The sequence below is a fragment of the Lonchura striata genome, chromosome 9 (genome assembly GCF_050655825.1).
Source record: "Lonchura striata isolate lonStrDom1 chromosome 9, ASM5065582v1, whole genome shotgun sequence".
In the NCBI taxonomy this organism is placed as follows: Eukaryota; Metazoa; Chordata; class Aves; order Passeriformes; family Estrildidae; genus Lonchura; species Lonchura striata.
The window spans coordinates 24,070,831-24,092,715 of NC_140711.1; the positions used below are offsets into that span (position 1 = coordinate 24,070,831).

Sequence of the window (21,885 nt, forward strand, 5' to 3'; positions counted from 1 at the left end):
CCTGGGCGTGACCTCCCCAAATGCAGTGGGAAAAGTGGTCAAGATCCATGGTTTGATGAGATACTGAGGAGCTGAGACTCCCCATCAAATTCTTCTGCTACAGGACATCTCTGTATAAAGTTAAAAAATAAAGGCTGAGAGACAAGGCTTGATAAAAATGGGGGGGTGTGGCCTGATATTGTCCACTCTGATGTTTCATCTAATTTAGCTGGACGTCAGGAGAACTGCACTGAACTGGCAGAGTTTAAACCAATGCTGAGGATATGGAAAAGTTTTGTACCTACAGCACCATGGCAAATTCCCTCGGCTGGAGACTACTAACACAGGATTTTTTGTGTTTCTGCATCTGCAGATATGCAGGTGATGTAGTTTCTGGTCATGGCCAGAAATGATCTCCTGATAGCCACAGATGTGCTCGCTTCTAAGACTTTGCTTATAGAAGAAAAGAGGTGGGGTTTATTTTTTTCAATGTCATCAAATGCTTGTTTAAACTCCTGATTAAAAAATTCAAGCATCATTTGGGCCACATGAAATGTACCTTACCCATTCTGTGAGGATTTCAGGGTATATTTTTATTCCCTCATTACCATCAGTCTAAAATGTTAAAACTTGTAGAGCACAGCATAATAAAGCAGCTTGAGCCTGAGAGCTCTGCCAAGCATAACATCAAATCTTTCAGAGTGAGGTTAGATAAAGCACCAGATACACAGCAAATTCCTGATTGAAATAAAACACCAAACATTTCTCCTTGGCTGGCAACAGGTGAATTCACAGAAGAGGCTTCCTTATTCACAGAAGTTTCTTTTATAGCAAATTCAAGGGTTTCCCTGCTTCCCAGGAAAATTCCGTCTTGCAATATGTTTAAAATGTTATCAGCTTGGAAAAAAAATAACACTGCTTTAAACTGATGGGAAAGGAGCCCATTGGCTCTAAAGTTACCATCCCCGGGCCGGGCACTCTGTGCTGTTTGGGGCCTTTGTTCAGGCTCAATCAGCCGTCGAAAATCAGCGCTCCCGTCACTGCCCGTGCTGGGCGGGATGACCAGGAGGGTTTCCCGCAGCCAGGACTGGGCGCTAATTACCTGCTCAACCCCCTTGTAAATACCTGTCAGAGGAGGGAGAGCTCAGCTCCCGACTGAGAGGGGATTGGGGCAGCAGGATCTCGCTGGGACTCCCCCTGTGCCCCCCACGGCAAAGACATTACTACAAATAACATCTTCAGCTCGCTCCTTCCTTCCTTCCTTCCTTCCTTCCTTCCATCACCTAGCATGCAAAAATGTGTTTTAAAGATCCTAAAGCTGAAGGTGGGGGAACCACCAGCAAATCCCTGTCTGTATTAGTACCTTTGCAAAGCATAAAAGTCTACAGGTTGTTTTTGCCGAGGATTGACATTCACCGTGTTTGTTATAATCCCTAAACCTGAATAGGATGGGGAAGGTGACTGAGGCTCCCTGGGTCTGCAGTCACTGAAAGGGAAATTTATCTTCCAAACAAATATCCAAGAAATAAATGTGGTGCTCCAGAAGCCTTTATTCTTCTGTCTTGCACCCTCAAAAAAATAACACAAAGATCCTTTGGAAAAAAAAAAAAAAAGATAAATGAAAAAAGTTTTCTGATAACCACTGGAAGTTTTTCCTGTCACAGCAGGGAACGCCATGGGGGAGCGAGAGCCTCTGCCCGTCAGCAACAAACACACAGGGTGGCTTGGCTGGGCTGTGCTCCTCACCCCGACATCAAAATAAGCCTTTCATGGGCTGTTTCCTGGGGAAAGGGTTTATTTTTCCATCCAAACGGGGATGGTGGGAGGCTCAGCCGCAGCCCCCCCGGCCGGGAGCGCAGGTGGGTTCGGTCTGTACGCGGCACTGTGGGACCATGGACCGCTGCTGGCAGCAACCAGGGCAAAAGCAAGGGAAAGGGGAGGCGGGGATGGGGCGGGGGGGACGCTGAAAATTTTGCAGGAGCAAACAATCCTCCCGCGGGCAGCGGTAAATAAAATAACAGCAGCGGGGTGATTTGCAACCATGTAACGGGCTTTTGTCCGGGCCCGTTTCTCGCCGCCGGGAGGGTTTCTGTGTTCCCTCTCCGCAGGGTCCCGATGTTCCCCCTCCGGCTACAAAGGCCGGGGGCTGCGGCCCCTCCCCGGCGCTGCCCCCGCTCTGCCCGGCCCCGCTCCCCATCGCGGCAGCCCGGGGGCTCCGGGGTAGGGCTCTGCCTTTGCGGGGGCTGAAGTGCTGGTGTGGGATTCGCCACCTTTAAAAACAGCTTCTGCTCATCTTTTCAACTATTTTTTTTCCTTCCCAGTTTACATGAAGCCCGTTGGGCATTTTATTCCCTGTTGGAAAGTTAGAAGTATTTATAAGTCTAATTAGAGGCATTTATAAGAGTGATTAGTGTGAAGCATCAGCTGCTGGCGGCATTCTGTGTGTCGCTCTGTGTGTGTGTGTGTGTGTTCACACATGGATGCAACACTGCAGTTTACAATTTGTTTCTGTATCTGAAAGCTGTGAAATGCCCTTAATTCCCCCGGCACCGATGGCAACAGTGGGCATTGGCTGGCTCTGTGCGGTGGCTCAGCACCACACAGGATCACATCTCTGGGGAGGGATTGCATCTCCCTGATGCAGGAGCAAGCGCCTCAGCAAAACAAAACAAAACAAAAAAAAAATTAAATGTACAAAATTAAAAATTTTTTAAAAAGGAAGAAAATTTGCATGTATGTGTTGAAAGATGCTGTTAGACCTGTAGGACAGAAAAACATGGCCCCACTCCAGCCTGCCCACGGGACTGCCTTGCAATCCCTCACCTCACAAGTTGTCTTTCCCTTTTTCTTTTGCTGCTGGTTATTACCTCCATCCTCACCCTCCCTGTACCTGGTTTTGCAGCACAGCTGCAGATGTCTTGGTGGAGAGGCTTCCACAGAATCTGCTTTGGGAGCAAAACCATCAGGAAATGAGCTCCAACTCCAGCGGGGGCTGAGGGGCTGCCGCAGTGTGAGGGGAGCCGGAGACCAGCCCGGCCACAGGGCCTGACCCCAGCGCTGAGCCCCGGGGCCACGGCGTGTTCCTGCCGGGGGACACGGGGATTGTCCTTTGGCACCGGGCATGGCACAGCCGGGGGACACGGGGATTGTCCTCTGGCACCGGGCATGGCACAGCCGGGGGGAACGGGAATTCTCCTCTGGCACTGGGCATGGCACAGCCGGGGGGAACGGGAATTCTCCTCTGGCACCGGGCATGGCACAGCCGGGGGGAACGGGAATTCTCCTCTGGCACCGGGCATGGCACAGCCGGGGGGACACGGGGATTCTCCTCTGGCACCGGGCATGGCACAGCCGGGGGACACGGGGATTGTCCTCTGGCACCGGGCATGGCACAGCCGGGGGGAACGGGAATTCTCCTCTGGCACCGGGCATGGCACAGCCAGGGGGAATGGGAATTCTCCTCTGGCACCGGGCATGGCACAGCCGGGGGGAACGGGAATTCTCCTCTGGCACCGGGCATGGCACAGCCGGGGGGACACGAGGATTCTCCTCTGGCACCGGGCATGGCACAGCCGGAGATGGCTGGCGGAGGGAGGGTGCCTGGGGCAGCACAGGGTGCTTCCAAAACATCCATGCTGCAAACCTCGGTGCTTCCAGCCTAGAGCCACGGCCCTGAGCGTGGGGCAGCCCCACAGGCTGCTCTGGATGCAGTGAGCACCAGCCAAACTCCTCAGCCTGCTGAGAGCACCCCCGGAACCACAGCCCGACCACCAGCCCTGCTGCCGCGAACCGAACTGTCTGACACACTTTTGAGGCAGGTTTAAGCCCTGAGGTGCTGCTCAGGCACAGGACAGAGCACTGTCCCTCTGCTCAGACTCCTGGCACCAGTGTCAGTGTCCCTGTGTCTCCCCAGGCCCAGTGACAGCCCCGCAGGTGCCGTGCCAGCGCTGCTGCCAGCAGAAACACCTCGGGTTAGAGCTGCTCAAAACGTCTCGAGACAGCTCCTATGAGTTCAGGCCCTCCTCGACCAGGGATTTCTTTTTTCCAGTCATCATGTAAACAGAATTAAAAGGTCAGTGCTGCCCCCACATGCTTACAAAAGCTTTTGGTTGGAATGGCTTGAGAAAGATAGGGAGATATGTAGGGAGAACTTTAATAATGTATGTGTTTTGCATACCTGTGGTCTGTTTCCCTGTCACAAAACAAACAAACAAATAAAAACTCTTCCTTGATTTCTGCTTTCAAAAAATTATGTGAAAAATATTTTCAGATCTATCCACATAAATTTCAGAGCTATGTTTGGAGCATTTTCTGCTAAAACAGTCTGTAGTACAGCTCCACTGACACAAGGTTTAACCTGACTTTTTAGTATTTCTTTTTGCAGAGACATTAATAAACTGATGGTCCCCAAAATCACCCTCAAAACAGTCTTTTTTTTTTTTTTTTTTTTTTTTTTTTAATTTAGACTCCCTGTCTATGCACATGTAGTCTTATCCTGAGGGCGGACAGAAATTGCTTTTTCATTTTTCCTGTCCATGTCTGTACAGCTACAGAAAACCCCATACAAACTTGAAGGTGAAACACAAAAGATGGGAGTTACAATGAACTCACTTTACTCCAAGTAGTAGCAAGTGGCCATGTGAAGGGATGTACAAAAAAACCAAGCTATTTTTCTGTCTCTGGTCTTTTCAGTAACAGGGAGGTTAAGGTATCCCTCCTGGCAGGGGGTGAGACTCAAATGTCACGCTGAAGAATGACGTTGTGTGTGTCCCTTTAAAAACTTTGAATAGAAACTAGTTTAAATTTGAATCTAAAAAGATAAAGTGAGATAGGTTCAACCTGGAACTGGCTAAAATGTTTCATGTTGCATGTTCATGAGGAAGAAAAAAAAAAAGCCACATTTTCTTTTTTTAATCTAAACGTTGCTTTTGAAAATTTTCAGTGGCAAAATATTAGAAAGCTGCTTTATTTTATAACAACAGACAGTTTCACTTCAGAGTTACAGCAAGAGCCAGACCCTGCAACGGGGCGGAGTTTCAGCTTGGAAATCCCCTGGATTTCTGGCTCAATTTGTCCTTGTGCACAAAAACCAGGCACCACAGCCAATAAATTTGTTTCAAACAAGTGATGTGTACCCAAGCCCACCCTAGATGTGTGGGCAGGAAGGATCAGGCAGGATGTGGGCTGCTGCAGAGCAGCACTGCCCACCCAATCTCCATGGCAATGAGGGTCTCACCAGCTGGGCCAGCCCCAGCAGCCCTGGAGGTGTCCTGGGGTCTCCATGGGCCTGCAGCAGGTGGCAGCCCCAGCCAGGTCCCTGCTGAGCTGGCAGAAAGCCATCCCTTGTTCTGTGGGACAGAGGGAACCATAGGAAGGTGCTGGAAGGGACAAGGGGACAGGGAGTTGCAGGTCCAGGTCTGTGTAGATGTTTTTCGGCAGTCCACACAGGAAAGTTTGCTGCAATAAATTTAATTCAGTCTTCATTTTAGTTTTTGGCAGAAATTCATTTGAACACCTCTACTAAATAAATCTCTCTTCTTGCCCCTGGCTTCTTTAAGCTTTAAATGTCCTGAATAGGAAATCTCCCAACTTGGAATACAGGTACTTCATGGCTTCAGCAGAAAAAAAATAAAACCAAATCACTGAATTCAGATAGTACTGAGACCAGAGGTGGGGTTATATAACAGATCGACTTGGAGTAACAATAACTTACGATCCTGCTTTCCTAATTAGTCTGGCTGCATGGGCACCAAAATCAGAACTGGAAATATGCAAATGTCATGAAACCACACAAAAAAATAATGCAAATGTATTTTAATATTGTCTGATTAGAAATTCCATTTTCAGAAATATAACAAATACAAATGGCATTCTTACTCAGTAAACATTTTCTCTCAGACCATTTGAATCCTCAATGCAGATTTTTAAATACTTTTTCACAAAGAAAATAGGGTAGAAAAAGAATAAAGACTTATAACACATTTAAGAGAAGTCCTGAAATTAATTTCAAAAGGACATGACTTTAGCATAAAAATACATTTGGAGGAAGAGCATTTTTTGTTTGTTTAGCAATCCTCAGATTTTTCCAGCAGGAATGCTGGATGGGCACACTGTGTACCATCCCTCAATTATTTTCAATTAGGTAACAGACATGAAGTTACTTTGGCTTTGTTAAAAACAGCCAGTGGTAGTTCTGAGAAAGGTGTATTAAATGCCAGAAGGAAAATGAGGAGGAAGATGTAAGATGGAGCCTGATCCTGCTAACCCCTGCTCCTCCAAACAATCCTCTTTCTTTTCTACTTACTGTGCAGTCTAAGAACTTCAGGATTAAGTCAGGTCTTAGAACCATAATTCCATTTATTTGTAGAGGCAAACATGCCTTTCGCTTAACATAAATGTTTTTATTTAAAAGGAGGTTGTCAGTTTGAAAGCGTTTTAAATTCACGTTTAGGGGAGGCTTTGTGCAGTTTCACACAGGCCGGGGGATGGGCTGGATCTCGGCAATTCCAGCACCCGGAGCAGAGCTGGGTGAGCAAACACGCCGTGTGTGGATGCAACTGAAAGTTTCATGTTCGCCTGTCACTGAAACTCCTCCTGAGAGCCAGTGTCCCAGCTGTGGTACCAGGACACACAGGGGTGTGCACACAGATGTTCACAATTTGCTGTTTCATTTTATAGCTTTTTTTTCCTCTTGAATTACCTCCTGTAAATAAAGAAGACAGAACAGAATTTGGTTTAATGTTCACAACATTTCTCAAACAGCATTACACAAGTTACCAGAAAAAAAAACCCCAAAATGTTGTAGCAACCTGCAACCTCTTTCTCAAATGTATTAGCAAACAGCTAATTCTGGTTTGTTGCCTGCAAACCTCAGGTCTGAGATTTGTTGCATTTTTAAAGCCTGCATCAGAAGCTTAACCAGAAACAGTCAAATCGCCCTTTTCGAGACATTCTTAGTTAAAGAGCATCATATGTAGTCCCTGCAAAGGACTAAAAATATTCAGCTGTGGTTTTTTGTTTATACATTTCATCCAGCTCAGGAGTGCTGCAAAATAAGTCAGCAGTTGTCATCCCTTTTTTCGAATAATATACTTTCTAAAATGAGAGTTTTTATAATAGTTTGGATTCAGCTAATGTATGAATATCATTGATTCATACATTATTTTTCAAAGACTGGGCTGAGCCATTAAATAACCAAAAATAAGTCATTTTTACCCCCAAACTCAGACTTTTTCTCTTAAAAGAGAAGTAGGGCATATTTTTTTCTCAGTTCAATATGAATCCACTCATTACCCCAATTTCAATTGGCTAGGTATGAAAATCTCTGGATTTACTCAGGTTTTTTCTATGTCTCAAGTGTAAGAAGAGTGTCATGTTACTCATGTTTACCTCTGCCAAACAGCAGCTGGAATATAGCCCCTCCAGGCAGAACACTGTGAAGGTATTAAAGTACTAAATGATTCCCAGGAAATTCGTAAAATGTCCTTTTCTAATGATTCAAGGTATTTTTGTGGAGGCAGATTATTTACTATTTTTAGCTCTTCCCAGTGTCTAGCTTGTCTAATTGCTCCTTGTGCAAGTGCTCTGGCCTGGGGCTATTTTTCAGCTCTAATTGCAAAAGAAAGGATTACATGGCTTTGCTTGTGCTGGAGATGGGGCTCAAACCCTCCAAAAAAAAAAAAAAAAAAACCAAAAACCCTTCACCCCCCAATTTCATAACTACCCAGAACATTCACTCAATTTGCTGGTCTCATCTATAACTTCAAACCTGCTGACAACAGGACTACAGGTAGGTACCTGCTGTGTGCTGTCAGGGAGCAGGGCAGTCTGACCAGTGCTGGAGTTTTCCAATTGATGGTTCTCTCATCTACTTACACAGTGCAGCAATTACCAGAGGTGTTACCTTTGCAATTTTCTTTGAAAAGTCATGGAGAGATTCCCATAAAATGCTCCTTGTTGCAATTCTAGTTGAAAATCCTTGAAATGGCATAGAGAAGTCAGGCTCTATGCTGGGAATGGGCAGTGAGCAGCCAGTTTTGGTTATAAAGCTACCAACTTACCTACCTACCTAAGCCTGGGGAAGGAAAACCAAAATGTCAAGTTATTTTGACTTTGTTCAAAATGCCAAAATGCCACACTGAGAACTACCTAAACTGTACTACCTGAGACAAAAAACACTATTTTGTGCCCAGGTTTAGTTAACACTGCTTTGTGGATGCTCTTCAAGGTGTTTTCATCTCAGTCCACCACGCAACTTTACCAAGCAGCACGCTGGCAGAAGCCCCTCTCATTTCAGAGCTTAAAACTCACAGCACAGCTCCTCCCAGAGAGGAGGGAGATGGATCTTCTCCAGCATAATGAAAAACCTCAAATCTGCAATTTTGCCTTGTGCTTGCATAAAGAGTGCTTGCATTTTGGCCCAAGCCTGAATTTGCCATTAAAGTAGCCCTTGTCTATAGAAATGTTAGGAGACAGCTCAGGCACCATCACAGCCTGGTACGTCCCTGGAAAAAGCAGTCACTGTCATCTCCTGGGAGGGTACAGCACTCCTCCAGAGCAGCAGCTATCTGAAAATAATTTCATTTTCCTGTGATAATACAAACATCAGCACAAAGGCCTGGTCTATGAGAGCAGTTGTGCAACACTCAATAATTTCACATCCTGGTCTGAAATGTTCCACAGGCCGTTGGAAGGTCCAAGGCTGAGATCCAAAAGCACCAATGTATTCACAGCTATGCAAATATTAGAAGTTACTGGTGTCTCAACACGTGCAACATCTTACATTATATTATAGCAGACTCCACTTAAATTCACTGCCTACTAGCTATAAAGATTTACCAGAACTTGTGTAAAAAAATAGAACAGATTAAGCCAAATGATTTTTCAGTTATAACTCATTTGAGGATCGTTTGAAGATTTTACCTCTTGGGAGATAGAGGTTCCTAAAAGTTCCAGCGGGCTCTAAGTCACTAACACTTCTGAGACACTCTGTCCTTGTGCATGCCCTGATAGCCCTGCATTTGCTCCCTGCCTTATGCTTGCTCTGCAGCCCATGTGATGCTTTGTTTATCCACTGCACAAGCAGATCATGCACCAGCCATTCCCAGCAGAGTGACTGGGAGTCCACGGCTTTCTTATGCCTGAGTCTGCAAACACTGGGCACTGATGTGTTCCCCTCCTTCCCACTCAGCTCCCCTCTGTGTTTTGGGCTCAAAGTGAAACTATCCCAGACTCAGGGACCTCGAGAGAGCAGGACTTGGGAAACTCCAGGAGAGACACTGAGGGCACGAGCGTATTATCAGAAAGAATTTGAGTGCTCCCAGCAGCCCAGCAGCAAATTAGAAAGTTTTGGCTCCCAAGAATGAGTTGTGTTGTTTGTTCCTGCACACTGCAGCTGCTCGTCCCTCTCCCTTCCCACCCCCCTCCTTTGGGTGGTTTATTACACACAAGCTACTAATGAATGGGAGCCGCTGTTTTACAGTACACCACACTTACAGGACTTATCTCTAGGCCTACCACAGATTTGACTGATCAACAGCAGGGCACCACCATCATAATTCTTCCTAGAAACAGGAGGATAAAAAGGGGTTTGTTGGAGGTTGGCTGTGTCTGCAGAGAATCCTGCCTGCAGGGCCTGCTGATGCCATCACTCGCTGCTATGGTCTTTGGCCTAATAAGGTACAGAAACAAAGATTGTTCACTTGTTCAAGAATACTAAAGTACCCAAGTGATGGAAAGTGGAGGCAGCAGGGCACACATCCAAGTGGGATTAAGGCCACAAGTGCAACGTTACAGGGCTGACTGGGTGGCAGAGGGAATATCTGCCTCTGAAGGAAAAAAAAATGCAGTTCAAACATAATTTATAACATGTCACTCACAGTCAGAGGTGGCTGTCATTAAGAGTTAAATGCTGCATTGTGTTCAATGTATTCCGATAAGAATTCTCTAAGCTGCTTATATGTTATCATAACTCATGAATAAGTGGAGCGTGGGCAGGGGAAGGGGGAGAGGCTCTCTGGGGCAGGATGGGACCCAGATTGGGAGGCAGAAATGCTGGAGCAGAGCTGGGCTGCTGGGTCCTCAGTGTGGGGTACCCTCAGCCTGCACATTCCAAGGACTCCACAGTGAGTCTGCCAAGCCCATGGGACTTGTCAGGGTCCAGACTCTGTTTGGACACATCCACCTTCTTTGCTTTTACACACTTCTCCAGTTAGGGAGCCAGGCAGTAACACCTGGAGGAGAGGATCTAAAATGGTGTGTTCAGGTTCACCTGGTCTACACAGTAAGGCTCTATAATGGCTTAAGAGCTGGAGCTGGAGGAGAAAAACATGGGCAATGTTGTAGCCAAGCACAAAGCCCCTAAGTTAATACTGCTTATTGGAAATGGAACTGGGAACCCAACAGAAGAGCAGCAAAACAGCTTCTTTATGGACAATATTAAATTCCTCTGACTGACTTGGCAGTTTGGAAGCAGCAGGATTGTTTTCTCTAGCTTAAGGAAACCCAGCAACAGACCCCACTGAAGTTCAAGCAGCTAGATCAGGCCCAATACTACTAAACTTTCCAGGCTTATCAGGGAAATTTTTCTCTGCAACTTTTTCCCTACTTCATTTTGGGTGTAGAGGGAAAAATCCGTGTGGAATAAGAGTTAGAATCATATGAGCCCACTCATTTTCAGAGAATTAATCATAGGAGCCTGCTCATTTGCACAGCTCACTTAGTGCAAATAGCCACTGTAATTCTCAGTTAGAAGCATTTCTCTGGTGCAGCTCATTCAGAAAGCAGCAGTTTGTTTACTCACTGGCTTGGGCTACCTGGATCACGTTACACCTGCTGGGGCTGTTGGTAATGTGGGAGGTTGATTTTAAGCTGGTACTGTTGCTTTTATAAAGCCTTTAATGTTGTAGGCTGTGGCTATGTTCAAGATCTCACCCATCAAGCCAAGGCTTAAGGGACTTTGGGCTGTGACATCCCAGTCCTCTATTCCCCTGTCACTCAAGTCAACAACCACAACTTTGCTGTGGTAGGTGTGGGTCAAATATTTCAGTCCCTGACCTGTGCCTGGTCTGACTAAAGATCCAAGGTCTCTGATTTGCCCACACCACAGAAACAATGCAGCAAGTACCCGCTTTTCTGAGTACCAAGTACAAGTATCTGACCTGCTGCCTCAGTGCTGTCCTCACCTGTGTTGGAAAGCCAGAGGGTTGGCCACAGTGAGCTCTTGATATCCAGAGATGGCTGCAGGACACTGCAGGTGCAGGGGTGCATGGTGTGTGTGCAGGCACAACAATGCTGCAGTGCATTCATGTTTCTGCCTTTACAGCTCTGAGGAGCTGATAACCACAGCCCTCTGTCCCTGCAGAGAGCAGACAGTTCCCTGCAGCCACCTCTCTCCAAGGGGAAGGAGAAGATGACTCAGGAATCCCATCCACCCATTCCTCCCCCCAGCCATGGCAGCATCTGGAGCCACCCACACATGGGAGGTGAACCCACAGAAACGTTTTTGTGGGTGGGTGTCCCCAGGGGGATGTGCTTGGCTGCTGTGAAGCTTTAAGAGCGCAAGTCCAAATCCGTTTGTCTGGGTGCAAGTCACAGTAAACAATCAGTAGAACTTGTCAGAAGAAAAGTTAAAATAGATGTAACTGATGTGTGAAGGCGTGTTTTACCCAGCTCTGCTGGATGTGTGAGTAGAGGCAGGTAGTACATTAACTATGCAGCTCAGAGACTATTAAGGCTTGCAGAGGAACAATTAGTGCAGAATTTGCATTTTATGAAATTGAACCTTTTATAAAACTTACAGCACAGCTAATGACAGAGATTTCTTCAAATAAGTATTTCCTTCTAATCTTTGTCATGTGGGGTTTGTAGCATCTTGCCAGGATATGAGAACCTAAAAATGTAAAAGGCAATTTTTCAGTAAAAATTAAACCCACTGGTTTATCTTTACCATCTGTGTGAAGTGTAAACAGAGATAATAAATAAATAAATACTGAAAAATACATTTGTTTTAAATAAATGTGAACAAAGGGTTTGACACATTTTGCAGTATGTAATGCTGCTTTTAAAACGTGATTTCAACCATCTGACACATTCAATTAAATACAGAGAACTCTCCAGGTTGTATTTGTATTCTGGAAGAGCAGCTACAAAAGAAAGTGTAAGTGCAGCAAATCATTCTGAAAATAAACTGATTCAAACAGAGAATGAGTTCTCCCTGAAAGGCTGCAGCACCACTGCCTTTGTAGTATTACCTGAAAAAGCTGCAAGTATCTTATTTTTCCCTATAAAACAGATCCACTTTGGGATGGGCAGACTGACAGTTTGATCTACATTCCAGGAAACCATGAGAGGAAAAAAAAAATCACTTCTAGGAGCACAAATTTTCAGTAAGCACAAATTTTCTTTTTTCTCCAATATTTGGGGAAATTCCTAATGTAGTTCATAGTCTTTAATTAAAAAAAAAAAAAAAGAAAGAAAAAAAAAAACCAAACCTGCAGCAATAAATGATGGAAGAAAACCAAATCCCTTTTCCAAGCAGTGACACTGCCACTTTAATAGTTTCCCACTGTACTTGGGGTTAGTTGCCAGAGAAGCCTTGTTCAGCCTATTTGGGGGCCCCATGAAATGCTGCAAGCGTTACTGAAATGAGCACTTGTCTTTTGTTGAGCTGCATGCTAGCACCATACAGTGCTGAGCTGATAAATCCACTTTTTCTAACACAAGCATTTTTCAAACAAAACTACCATGAGACTGATGAGTAATGCCAGCTTGCCAAAAAAAAAAAAAAAAAAAAAGACACACACCCCTCCCAGGCACTGCTGACACTGACAGCTGTTAAATTCACATATTCACAAAATGAGATGGGTTACATAACTGGAAATTACAAGAGCGACTCACCAGCAAGAGGAACTGCAAAGCAAGGCATGGCTGGGGCTCAGGAAGGAATAGATCCCACATTTCCATGTGCACTGTCCCACTGAAGGCCAGGGTAAAGCTGTGCCTTGAGCACACAAAGGTCACTGGGCACTCCTCACCCTGCATCATCAGGCTGCTTGTGGTTTGTTCAGCACTGGGATTTTTTTTCAGCAAAGTGAAGATGTGGGACTCAGATTCAGTCAAAGAAAGAAACTGAGAGCTTATAGCCAGGCAGACGCCTGGGAAAGAGCTGGAGAAGAATGTAAATAATTCTTTATCTCTCTTGTTTTTCACATTGTTTATAGTTAAGTTCTGTCACTGTGCATCAAGCACTCTGCACCAATGCTGTGGGTTGTTTTTACTTCAGAACCAATGGATTTGGTCCTTGTGGAGCTCTGTATAAAAGAGCAGTGTATTTTGAATAAATTGGAGTTTTACTCTCAACAGCCTTCTGATCTGGACTTCTGATCATATCTCTTCATTCCCATCCTGCCTCAACAGCAACATGAAGATGCATGTGGAAAAAGGATATATTAGTTCTGCTATGTATGTTATAACACAAGGGTAGCTTAAAATCCCAAATGTCACATTTTGCAAAGCACGATGCAAAAACAGTGACTCTAAAAGGCTTATTGGCAAATCTTGAGCAGCTGAGAGGGCAGTGGCGGTGGTGAAGTGCTGGGTAGAGTTAGGTTTGACAAAACCTAGGTAGCTTTTAATTTGCATCAAATTTTTCACATATATAAGCACTTTGCAAAGATGTTGTTTCTATCATTCTCATTGCATGGCAATAGAGCTGAGCTCTGGATAAGATTTGGAATCTTGGCTGGCAGGACAGGACAGGACAGGAAGGCCGTGACACACCCCAACACCACATCACCTGCCTTTATTTCAGTATCTGTTTCTAAATAGGTTTGAAAACTTTGACAAAAGCACCTGGTTCTGGAAGGGCCATGGAGCAGATGAAGGAGGAAAGGCACCATTAAGGGCTCCTGAGGAATGACAGGCTGTGGAGCTGGTGGAACAGCTCAGGAGAAGGAGCAGTGAGGGAAGATATCAATGTCTGCACTAACTACCAGGCCCTCATGTGTTGCTGAGGTTGCCAGGAAAGAGGGGCTAATCTGGACATAAATCAAAGCAGAAAACAATGGATGTCTTTATGAATAGCCATAATAAAAAAAAAAAAATCCAGTAATTAAACCACCATTAACATCAAGCTAAATTTTATACATTCAAAATTATTTATGCTTCAATTTTTTCTCCTCATGGCTGAATTCATTCTTCTTACATAGTAAGAGGGGTTTTGTTGTTATAAAAAAATGCACCTAAAAGCTTTTTGTTATAAGCAAGTTTATCAAACAAGAAATGAAGATGAAATGACAACTAAATGCATAAAAGTTCCATATACTTTATCATGTTATCTATAATAAACTAGGCTAATGCAAAATCAAGATGCACAGACAAATCAGGAGGAAAAAAAAAGGAACACAGAAATGAATGCTTTGAGAGTGATGCCACCTAAGCTGGTGTGTAGGTACAGTCTGCTGCGTAGGAGAGCAGTGAAAGCATAAACAGAATACTAGATGTGCATTAAGCCACAAACAGAAATAGCTGGGAACAATGGCAAAGTCTGGTTGCTCTTGGAACATTAATGTAAGGAAACATCCTTATAAAAGATGAGACAATAGCAGGTCTATAAATGACAGCCCCATAGGCAGGGAAGGATTAAGAACTTCCTATAGTTCCTGAAGTATCAGCCTATATTGTAACCCTTCCACAAAGGCTGCCATAAGTGCTTTCTCTGAATTAGTCCACCCAGAATAGGAAAAAGCATCAGAATTATTTGACTTTTCCTCTGGACACCAGCCACACACTCTCAAGGCAGAGAGGAAGAAGTAAAAGCAGACGGAAGCTCAGCTCTTGTTTAGGACCTTTTGCCAGCACACCTGTAAGCCCCAGTGCTCATTTGCCCCTCCCTGTAAGTCCCAGTGCTCGTTTGCCCTCCCTGTAAACCCCAGGGCTCATTTGCCCTCCCTGTAAGTAAGTCCCAGTGCTCATTTGCCCTCCCTGCTTCCTCCAGAACCCAGAGACCTCTGGCAGCCCTGATCCAGGCCATGGCAACGTGCTGCTCTCTGAAGCTGAGCTTCTCTGTCTCTGCAGAGCACTGGCAATGCAGGCTTTGGACACAAGCAAACACAAACTAGGCTGAGGCTTCAGTCCCCATTTGTCACTTTTATTTTCTTTGTTTTATATTGAAGTAGGGTTTTTTGTTGTTTTGTTTGTTTGCATGAGTAATAAAAACCATTTATTTAACTGAGCATATGTTTAATTTGAAAACATTAACAAAATACCTCCCAACACCTTATGGCCCATGACCTAGGACATATTCCTGTACAGCAAGAATTCCCTGAGCTTTCAGGTAGCAGATTACCCTCAGACCTCAGATTTTCTTGAAAACTGCCACATACTCTACTAATAAAAATTTAAATTGAAGACTATGGACATTATTATTTAATACAATTCCACAGATCAGCCACAGTGAACTTTCAAAGGCCACAGGGGTTATCAGTGGTCCATAGGACAGGGGCTGGGAACAACAAGAGGCTTTGGTGATTCTGCTGGTTTGTCTCTAAGGCAGCACAAAGCCCATTCACTTTGGTGAAACTCAAAGACACTGCACTCCAGGGAGTTTTCCAAAAAGTCAAATGAAGCTGTGTAAGCATGATGGGGAAGAAGAATTGTCCACTGCAGCTGCTGCTAACATAGCACCTCCAAATGCTTGGGTGTGGATGAACTGAACAATGTGAAGAGGTACAAAACATGCAAGACCAGGACCTGTTCCGAGTGACATTTGTAGATTTGCAGTTGATTATAAATTCAATAGGATCTATAGAAGTCAATGCTAAAGAATTTTCAGCAAGTTAAAGTTCTTGAGATCTCCTTCTGGTTGCCTCTGCCACCTATTCCTCATTCCAAGCTGGAGGCTTTAGGGAAAATTTGGGGCAATTCTGGTCCAAAAGCTCCAGTGGAATAGTTCTATCTGTTTTCTGAAATGATCCCCTGTTTATCAGTAGAACTTGGTCCTTGAGTGATGGCAATACAAAGCAGACGTAAGTATATATTTTTTTAAATGCTAAAAATGACACAGATGCTTTTGAAAATATTAAAGATTCACCATCCAACTATTTACAATCCTATTTTTAATTTTTGTTTTCTGAAAAACAAGGAAATATTCTGATTCTCACCAAGGGCTGTAAGTTTCATCTTACCAAACTCAATCACAGAAGTCCTGAATCAACATGCTTCCTAACGAGAATAAATTCTTTTCAGCAGAGGTCTGTTAAAAATGACCACCAAAACCCAACTATTATTAGTATTCAGGGTAGAGTTAAATAGTGTCACCATGGATACCTGAATGTCCAGGTGCAGGCCTTAAATAATTTCATGGCAAAATTCAGCCACATTTCTTAGTCCTGGTCTTCAAACCTGCTCTCACCAGAACAGATTATGATGATCCTATAAGAGGCAGGACCTTGGCCAAAAGACCATGGGTTTTTGGGTGCTTTCTGCAGAGTAAGGTGCTACTGCAAGTAAAAGTTAGACATTCTTGCTGTTGCAACCTGTGGGACCTCTCAGCAGTACAATGATGTTCAGCAGAGCTCAGATGCTCTTCCTGAACTGTATTTTATGGCCCCATCTCTGTGCAGCTCCTCCAGCCTTGGGGGAACTGCTCAACTGGGAAGGGGCCGGGAAGAAAAATGTCAGAGACAGGCCCTGCCAAGCACGAGAAGTGTCTGGGCAAGGTTCTCACTGTACAAGTTTTCTAAGACTGAGAACAAATATTAAAGCTATTTTCTTCCTTCAGAGCAGTTTTAAAGTCACTTAAAGTCTAATAGTACTTTCCACCTCAGGAACTGGACTTTGCTCCTCAGTGTAGTTCCACTTACTCATCCAACAACTACCAATTACTCATGTGAGCAATGCACGAGGTTTTGTAGCTGTGGGAATAAAACACAAGAGCAAATCCACTTGCTCAGAAGGGCAAGTTTCTAGATTCAATAACAAAATCAGAACTCTGCAACAGCCCCTCCCTCCCCTATACGATTTGTTGCCTAAAATCTTAAGGGAAAAAATATCATGTTCTCTATGAATATGATCTTAGCAAGATCAATTTGTTTTCTATAAAAATGTGTAATAAGTTTTGTAGCTTTTCTATCTGTACTGCAAACCAGTAAATGAAAACTCTGTGAAACTCTCACACTTTAATTTCACACTATTCTTAATGTTGCCTAATTTCCCAGTTTAAAAATAAGATTACAAGGATTAAGAGACTTTTGAACCTAAAAAGAATGCACATATTAGGGAAATTACTACCTAAAATAAATAGCCTACTTTAATAACCAGTTTCCTAGCTTTATGATATTAAGGAGAAAAACACTTCACAGACATCTAGCTTAACACATGTCAGCCAGCTTCGTTTACAAGTTCAAAATCCAGAGGTAGATAAAATATTAATTTGGTTTGGAATACGCAAAGTGCCAATTTTTCATATATTAATGCACTGAAGCACTTGACGAAATGTTATTATAAAAGGAAAAAATAGTTGCCAGAAGGGTTTATTTAAGGAATGGTTACTGCAAATAAAAACTTTCAACTGAAAAGGATTTTTAAAATTGTTTTTTAATATGCTTTTAATGACCTCTACTCCTCATACCTACCTCCTTGCTTCCCAAACTGTTTGTACTGTCCCCAATAACACTCAGTGGAAAGCTGTCGTTCCTGGCTAAATCCTTACTTAGGTTGGATGCTATGCCTCCGTTAGACAGGGTCACAAGGTCACAATCGATTTTGGAGGCCACCTGGAGAGTCCAGGCCGTGAACTGACTCAAAAAATTTATATCAGAGCTGGAATGGTCCACCTCCCAGGGCTCAGCCTGCGTTAACACCCCAACCGCAGGATGGAGCCTGCCAGGCCCAGCTCAGAGAGAGGCCAGAGTTGTTGACCCCGTTAGCTGACCTCTTCAAACTTCAGGAGAATTTTTCTGGCAGTTACCACGGTGACTGGGCACTCCAAGCTTATCCTTCTTACTGAAAAAAAAAAAAAAAAAAAAAAAAGACGAAAAATTAAGAAGAAAAAAAAAACGTTAAAACCTACCTTGTAGGGATGTCTATCAAGAATCAAACACGTAAAAGTTTTAATTGTTTGCTTCTCTCTTGGACTGCTCTGGCTCTAACTGGTGCATCCAATGTGAACATCAAGAAAACAGTTTGGCTAAAAACATTTCAACTTGAAGAAATAATGCTCAGTGGATTTAACAAGAAGCATTTCTAATATCTGCTGGTGATCACAAGTGACACACTAAGAGGTTTATTGTGAAATAATGTTTATTTTTCTTTCTGTATCTTTCTCCAAATTGCTACCATTTTTCATTGAATTGAGAAAAAGCTGAGACAAGGTTCAGGGAAAGAATTCCATGCTGTCTTCTGGGATTTTTCCTTCTAAAAACTATCTGCTTGCTGAAACATTAAGTATGCAACAATTCATTGCTTTAGTCTCTCAGAAGAGACTGCATAACCTATTTAATGTAGCATGAAATATTATTTAAGAGAAAAAAGCAAAAAAAAACCCCAAAAGTTGTCAGACATCATTAGTGCTGGTTTTTTCAGGCACTTTGAGCACTAATCACTTCACACATAAAATTTAGCAGGTAAGCAAGGTCTCATGATGCTGACAGAAAACACTTGAAACACATCAAGGGATCACAGAGCGTGCTAAGTAAACAAGAAAACAAAGTGCACTCTTCATTTCTGGAAAAAAGAAGGGGAAAACTGGTGCTTCTTAATTTCAGGGCAATCACATATTACATACAAAGCTTTTATGTAAATTTTCCTCATGCTCCTCTACTTGAAATAGCATCTTGCAAAAGGGAGCACTGAAGAGTACACTGCATTATAGCTGGAAAAATCCTACTTAAGGGCTCCTGATGGCAAACTGTCAATCAGTATTCCCCGCTTGTTATGAACTGCTCATTTCTTGAGTACAGCTAAACAGAGGTTTAATGATTCAAACTTTAATGGCATTTTGTCTCACACATGGTTCTGAAGTATCTTCTGTTGTTTGAAGAGTTAAATATGGATATTCAAGCTGCTGCTCAGCCACTGCTCTGCTCCTCCTGGGCTTCTCCCCTGGCAGTGCTGGGATGGCAGAGGGGACCGAGCTGCTGAGTCGCCTCTCGTGGGAGGAGATCACACAGACCCTATGGATACAGAAATAAAGCAGGCAGTTTGGGTGTGCAAAGCAAAAAGCACAGGACTGATCTTTTGTTCCAGACTTACTTTTCATTTCTGCTGGAAGGATGAGAAAAAGGCAATCCAGTGTACGTGCGTTAGCTAACATTAAAAAAAAGTGAATGCAGTACAGGACTCTTTTTCCTTTCAAAACTGGTTCAATTTCTTTGAAATATCATATGCCTCAATGCTAAATAGATACATAGACACTTAATAATATTATTTAGCAATAGTGAATTAAACATTAAAACAATTTAAATTAAAAACACTTTAAGATTGTTTCCCTGTTATTAAGGATGTGTTAGAAAAAGGTTAACCCTCTCATTAGGAGATGGATTTTTTCGTTTGTGTTTTTGTTATGGCTACACATGATGGTTTTATACTTTCTCTTTTTTTCTCAGCATGAAATAATGTAAATTGAAGCAATCAGGTAACTGATCAATAGGCTAGTGGGAAGAAAAAAATGTTTGTTAAATTCTATTTCTTTTCTTTCTTTTTGAACAACACTGTATATATAAGCATGTGCCTTTCAATGAGATACCATGATTTATGAAGTCATGCTCAGGGCTAGCCAGGTTGTTGACTCAGATTAGACCTATGATGCCAGCTCATTCCCTGGTGACAAACACTGACTGTCCTTCCCACAGCCAGGCACCCCTGGCAGCCTTATGAAAAGAGCTTGTGGTTGGCACAGCACTGAGCAGGAAATGAGGTCCTCTCCGGTTTGGGACAGAGATGACTGGAGCTACAGAAAGCTGTAAAGCAAAATCAGCATCTCCTGAGTCACAGACTCTAAGCTCTGGTGGGCCCCGCAGTTCCCAGGGTGACCTGGCCACCAGCGCTGCCTCTCCCGCACCCCTGCCAGCCCTGCTGCCAGGGGAGCAGCCTGCCCACTCTGGAGTGCCATGGCATGGGACTGGTTTCATGTGGGAGGGGGGAACAGGGGGCACACCGCCCCCCAAAATGCCCATGTGCCCCAGCCTGGTGCTCAGCACCCACCTCAGGGAATCCCTTTCTCCTGTATCCCTACCAAAGAAATTTTTGGCACACTGTGTGGTGTTTTTCAATATCACAAGGCTTTTATGTCAGCCTATAGCTTGGGGATCTCTGTGTGGCCTACCCTCCTCCAGGAATTTCACATATAAATCACTGGAAAGCAGGAAATCCTTCAGTCCTGTAGGAAGCTGTTTACCATGTTTGCTTCAGCACAGACAGCTGCAGACCACAGAGCATCTTGCCTTGTAGGTACCACTGCAACCTGGACTTGAAATAGAGGAACTTAGCCCCCTTCTTCTGAGATCTCTGAGCCAGAAAGTGAGCTCCTGGAACGGGGTTAGAAACTCCTGCTAAATTCATGGAGTAGAACTCCCTGGTCTTCTCTGTGTAACACTTTCACTCTGAATTCCCTCAATGCCATTGAAACAATAATATTTAGACCATTTGGGGCTGAGATTATTGCTTTAATAAATTGGGTTTTTATTGGTTCATTGTGGCAAATAAGCCCCCGATTGATTTTGCTCCTAATCAGCATGGAGAATGCATTCCGCTGTAATTAAATCCCGTGTAACTGGGCACTCTGTGTTCGCTTGTCTCTTAGCTTGCAGTGGCATGAGCTACAGCACATCAAACGCTATCCCCGCCACGATAGGCACCCTGCCAGCCCGCGGAACGATGATGCTCGCCTTCAGCGTGCTCACAGCGTGGATGGCTGGAGCGCGTTTGGAGCAGCGGGCAGCGCTTGTGAGGCGTAGGAAACTTATGAGAGGAGGAAGATGGCCAGGGATAAGGTCTTTTCTCTCGAGGAAGGTTTGACCCCCCTCTCTGAAAACACTGCGAGAGAGGCGGTGGCTGCCGACCCGCCCGATTTCCACAGGTCCCCGCAGCCCCGGCCGGCTCCGCTGCCGCTGCCGGGGGCTCCGGCCGGGGCAGCCGGGTCCCCTCGGGAGCGCGGCCGGGCTGCCAGGCGGGCAGTTTTGAAGAGTCGATCTTCATAATACAAATCCCCCGGCTTCGCCTCCCCGCCAGCGGCGCGAGCCAGCTTTTTAATTGAATCCCGGGGATTTGGCCGCAGCAGAGAGCCCCGGTTCGGGCCCCAGCGCCGTGGGTTCCCCCTCCCGAGAGCGGGACCGTCTCTTGAGGGCTGATCCCTCGCCTCTAAACCGAGGGAAGGGGGGGCTGCGGCGGCCTGGGGGAGCCCCCCGGCCCGGGCCCCCGGGAGGCAGAGCGGGGCTGGCTGCACCCCGGGGCCGGGGGCAGCTGGCGGGGCTGCGGCTGCTCCTGGCTGCTCCCGCCTCCCGCCCGGGCAGCGCTTTAGGGGGGGCTCAGGCCGGATCCTGCCCATTCTATACGTTAATGCTCTTTTCTCTCCGGCTGCAGGGAAGCAGGCCAGCGGATAATTACCCCTCACTGCAATCCGCAGAGCTGGCCTAATCCGAAAGCTCAAGTGCCCGTAAGTAAAACTTCAGGAAAAGTTATTGAAACTGACAAATACAGGGTGACAAATAATCAATAAAAGCCCAGTCCCACATCCTTTATTGTTTCCAGGCACTAACAGCAAGTAATGAAACCTCGGCGAGGACGGGGGAGGGAGCGGCAGAGACCGGGCGCTGGGCTGGCTCCTGGAAAGCCCCCACTAAAAGAAGCCCAGGGAAGAACCCGGCAGAATAAGGGGGACGATCCCGTCCCCATGGGAGAGAGGAAAAT

At 44.8% G+C, this 21,885-nt stretch overlaps 1 protein-coding gene across 46 annotated transcripts in view; it reads right to left on the bottom strand.

Moving 5' to 3' along the window:
• Nucleotides 1-1,253: 1,253 nt before the first annotated feature.
• LOC110477604 (uncharacterized) overlaps nt 1,254-21,885 on the bottom strand; it is a 282,637-nt gene continuing 262,005 nt past the window's right edge. For 14 of the 46 annotated variants that reach the window (XM_085587287.1, XM_085587274.1, XM_085587275.1 and 11 more), the window contains 3 exons: nt 18,986-19,151; nt 11,778-17,982; nt 1,254-6,682 (listed from right to left, as the gene is read on the bottom strand). In XM_085587287.1, coding sequence (XP_085443413.1) covers nt 2,665-3,609 — 945 coding nt within the window. In that variant the 5' untranslated portion in view covers nt 3,610-6,682; nt 11,778-17,982; nt 18,986-19,151 and the 3' untranslated portion in view covers nt 1,254-2,664. Of the gene's footprint in view, nt 6,683-11,777; nt 17,983-18,049; nt 19,152-21,885 lie in introns of all 46 variants that reach the window. The other 32 variants (XM_085587308.1, XM_085587306.1, XM_085587310.1 and 29 more) reach the window with 20 other exon arrangements.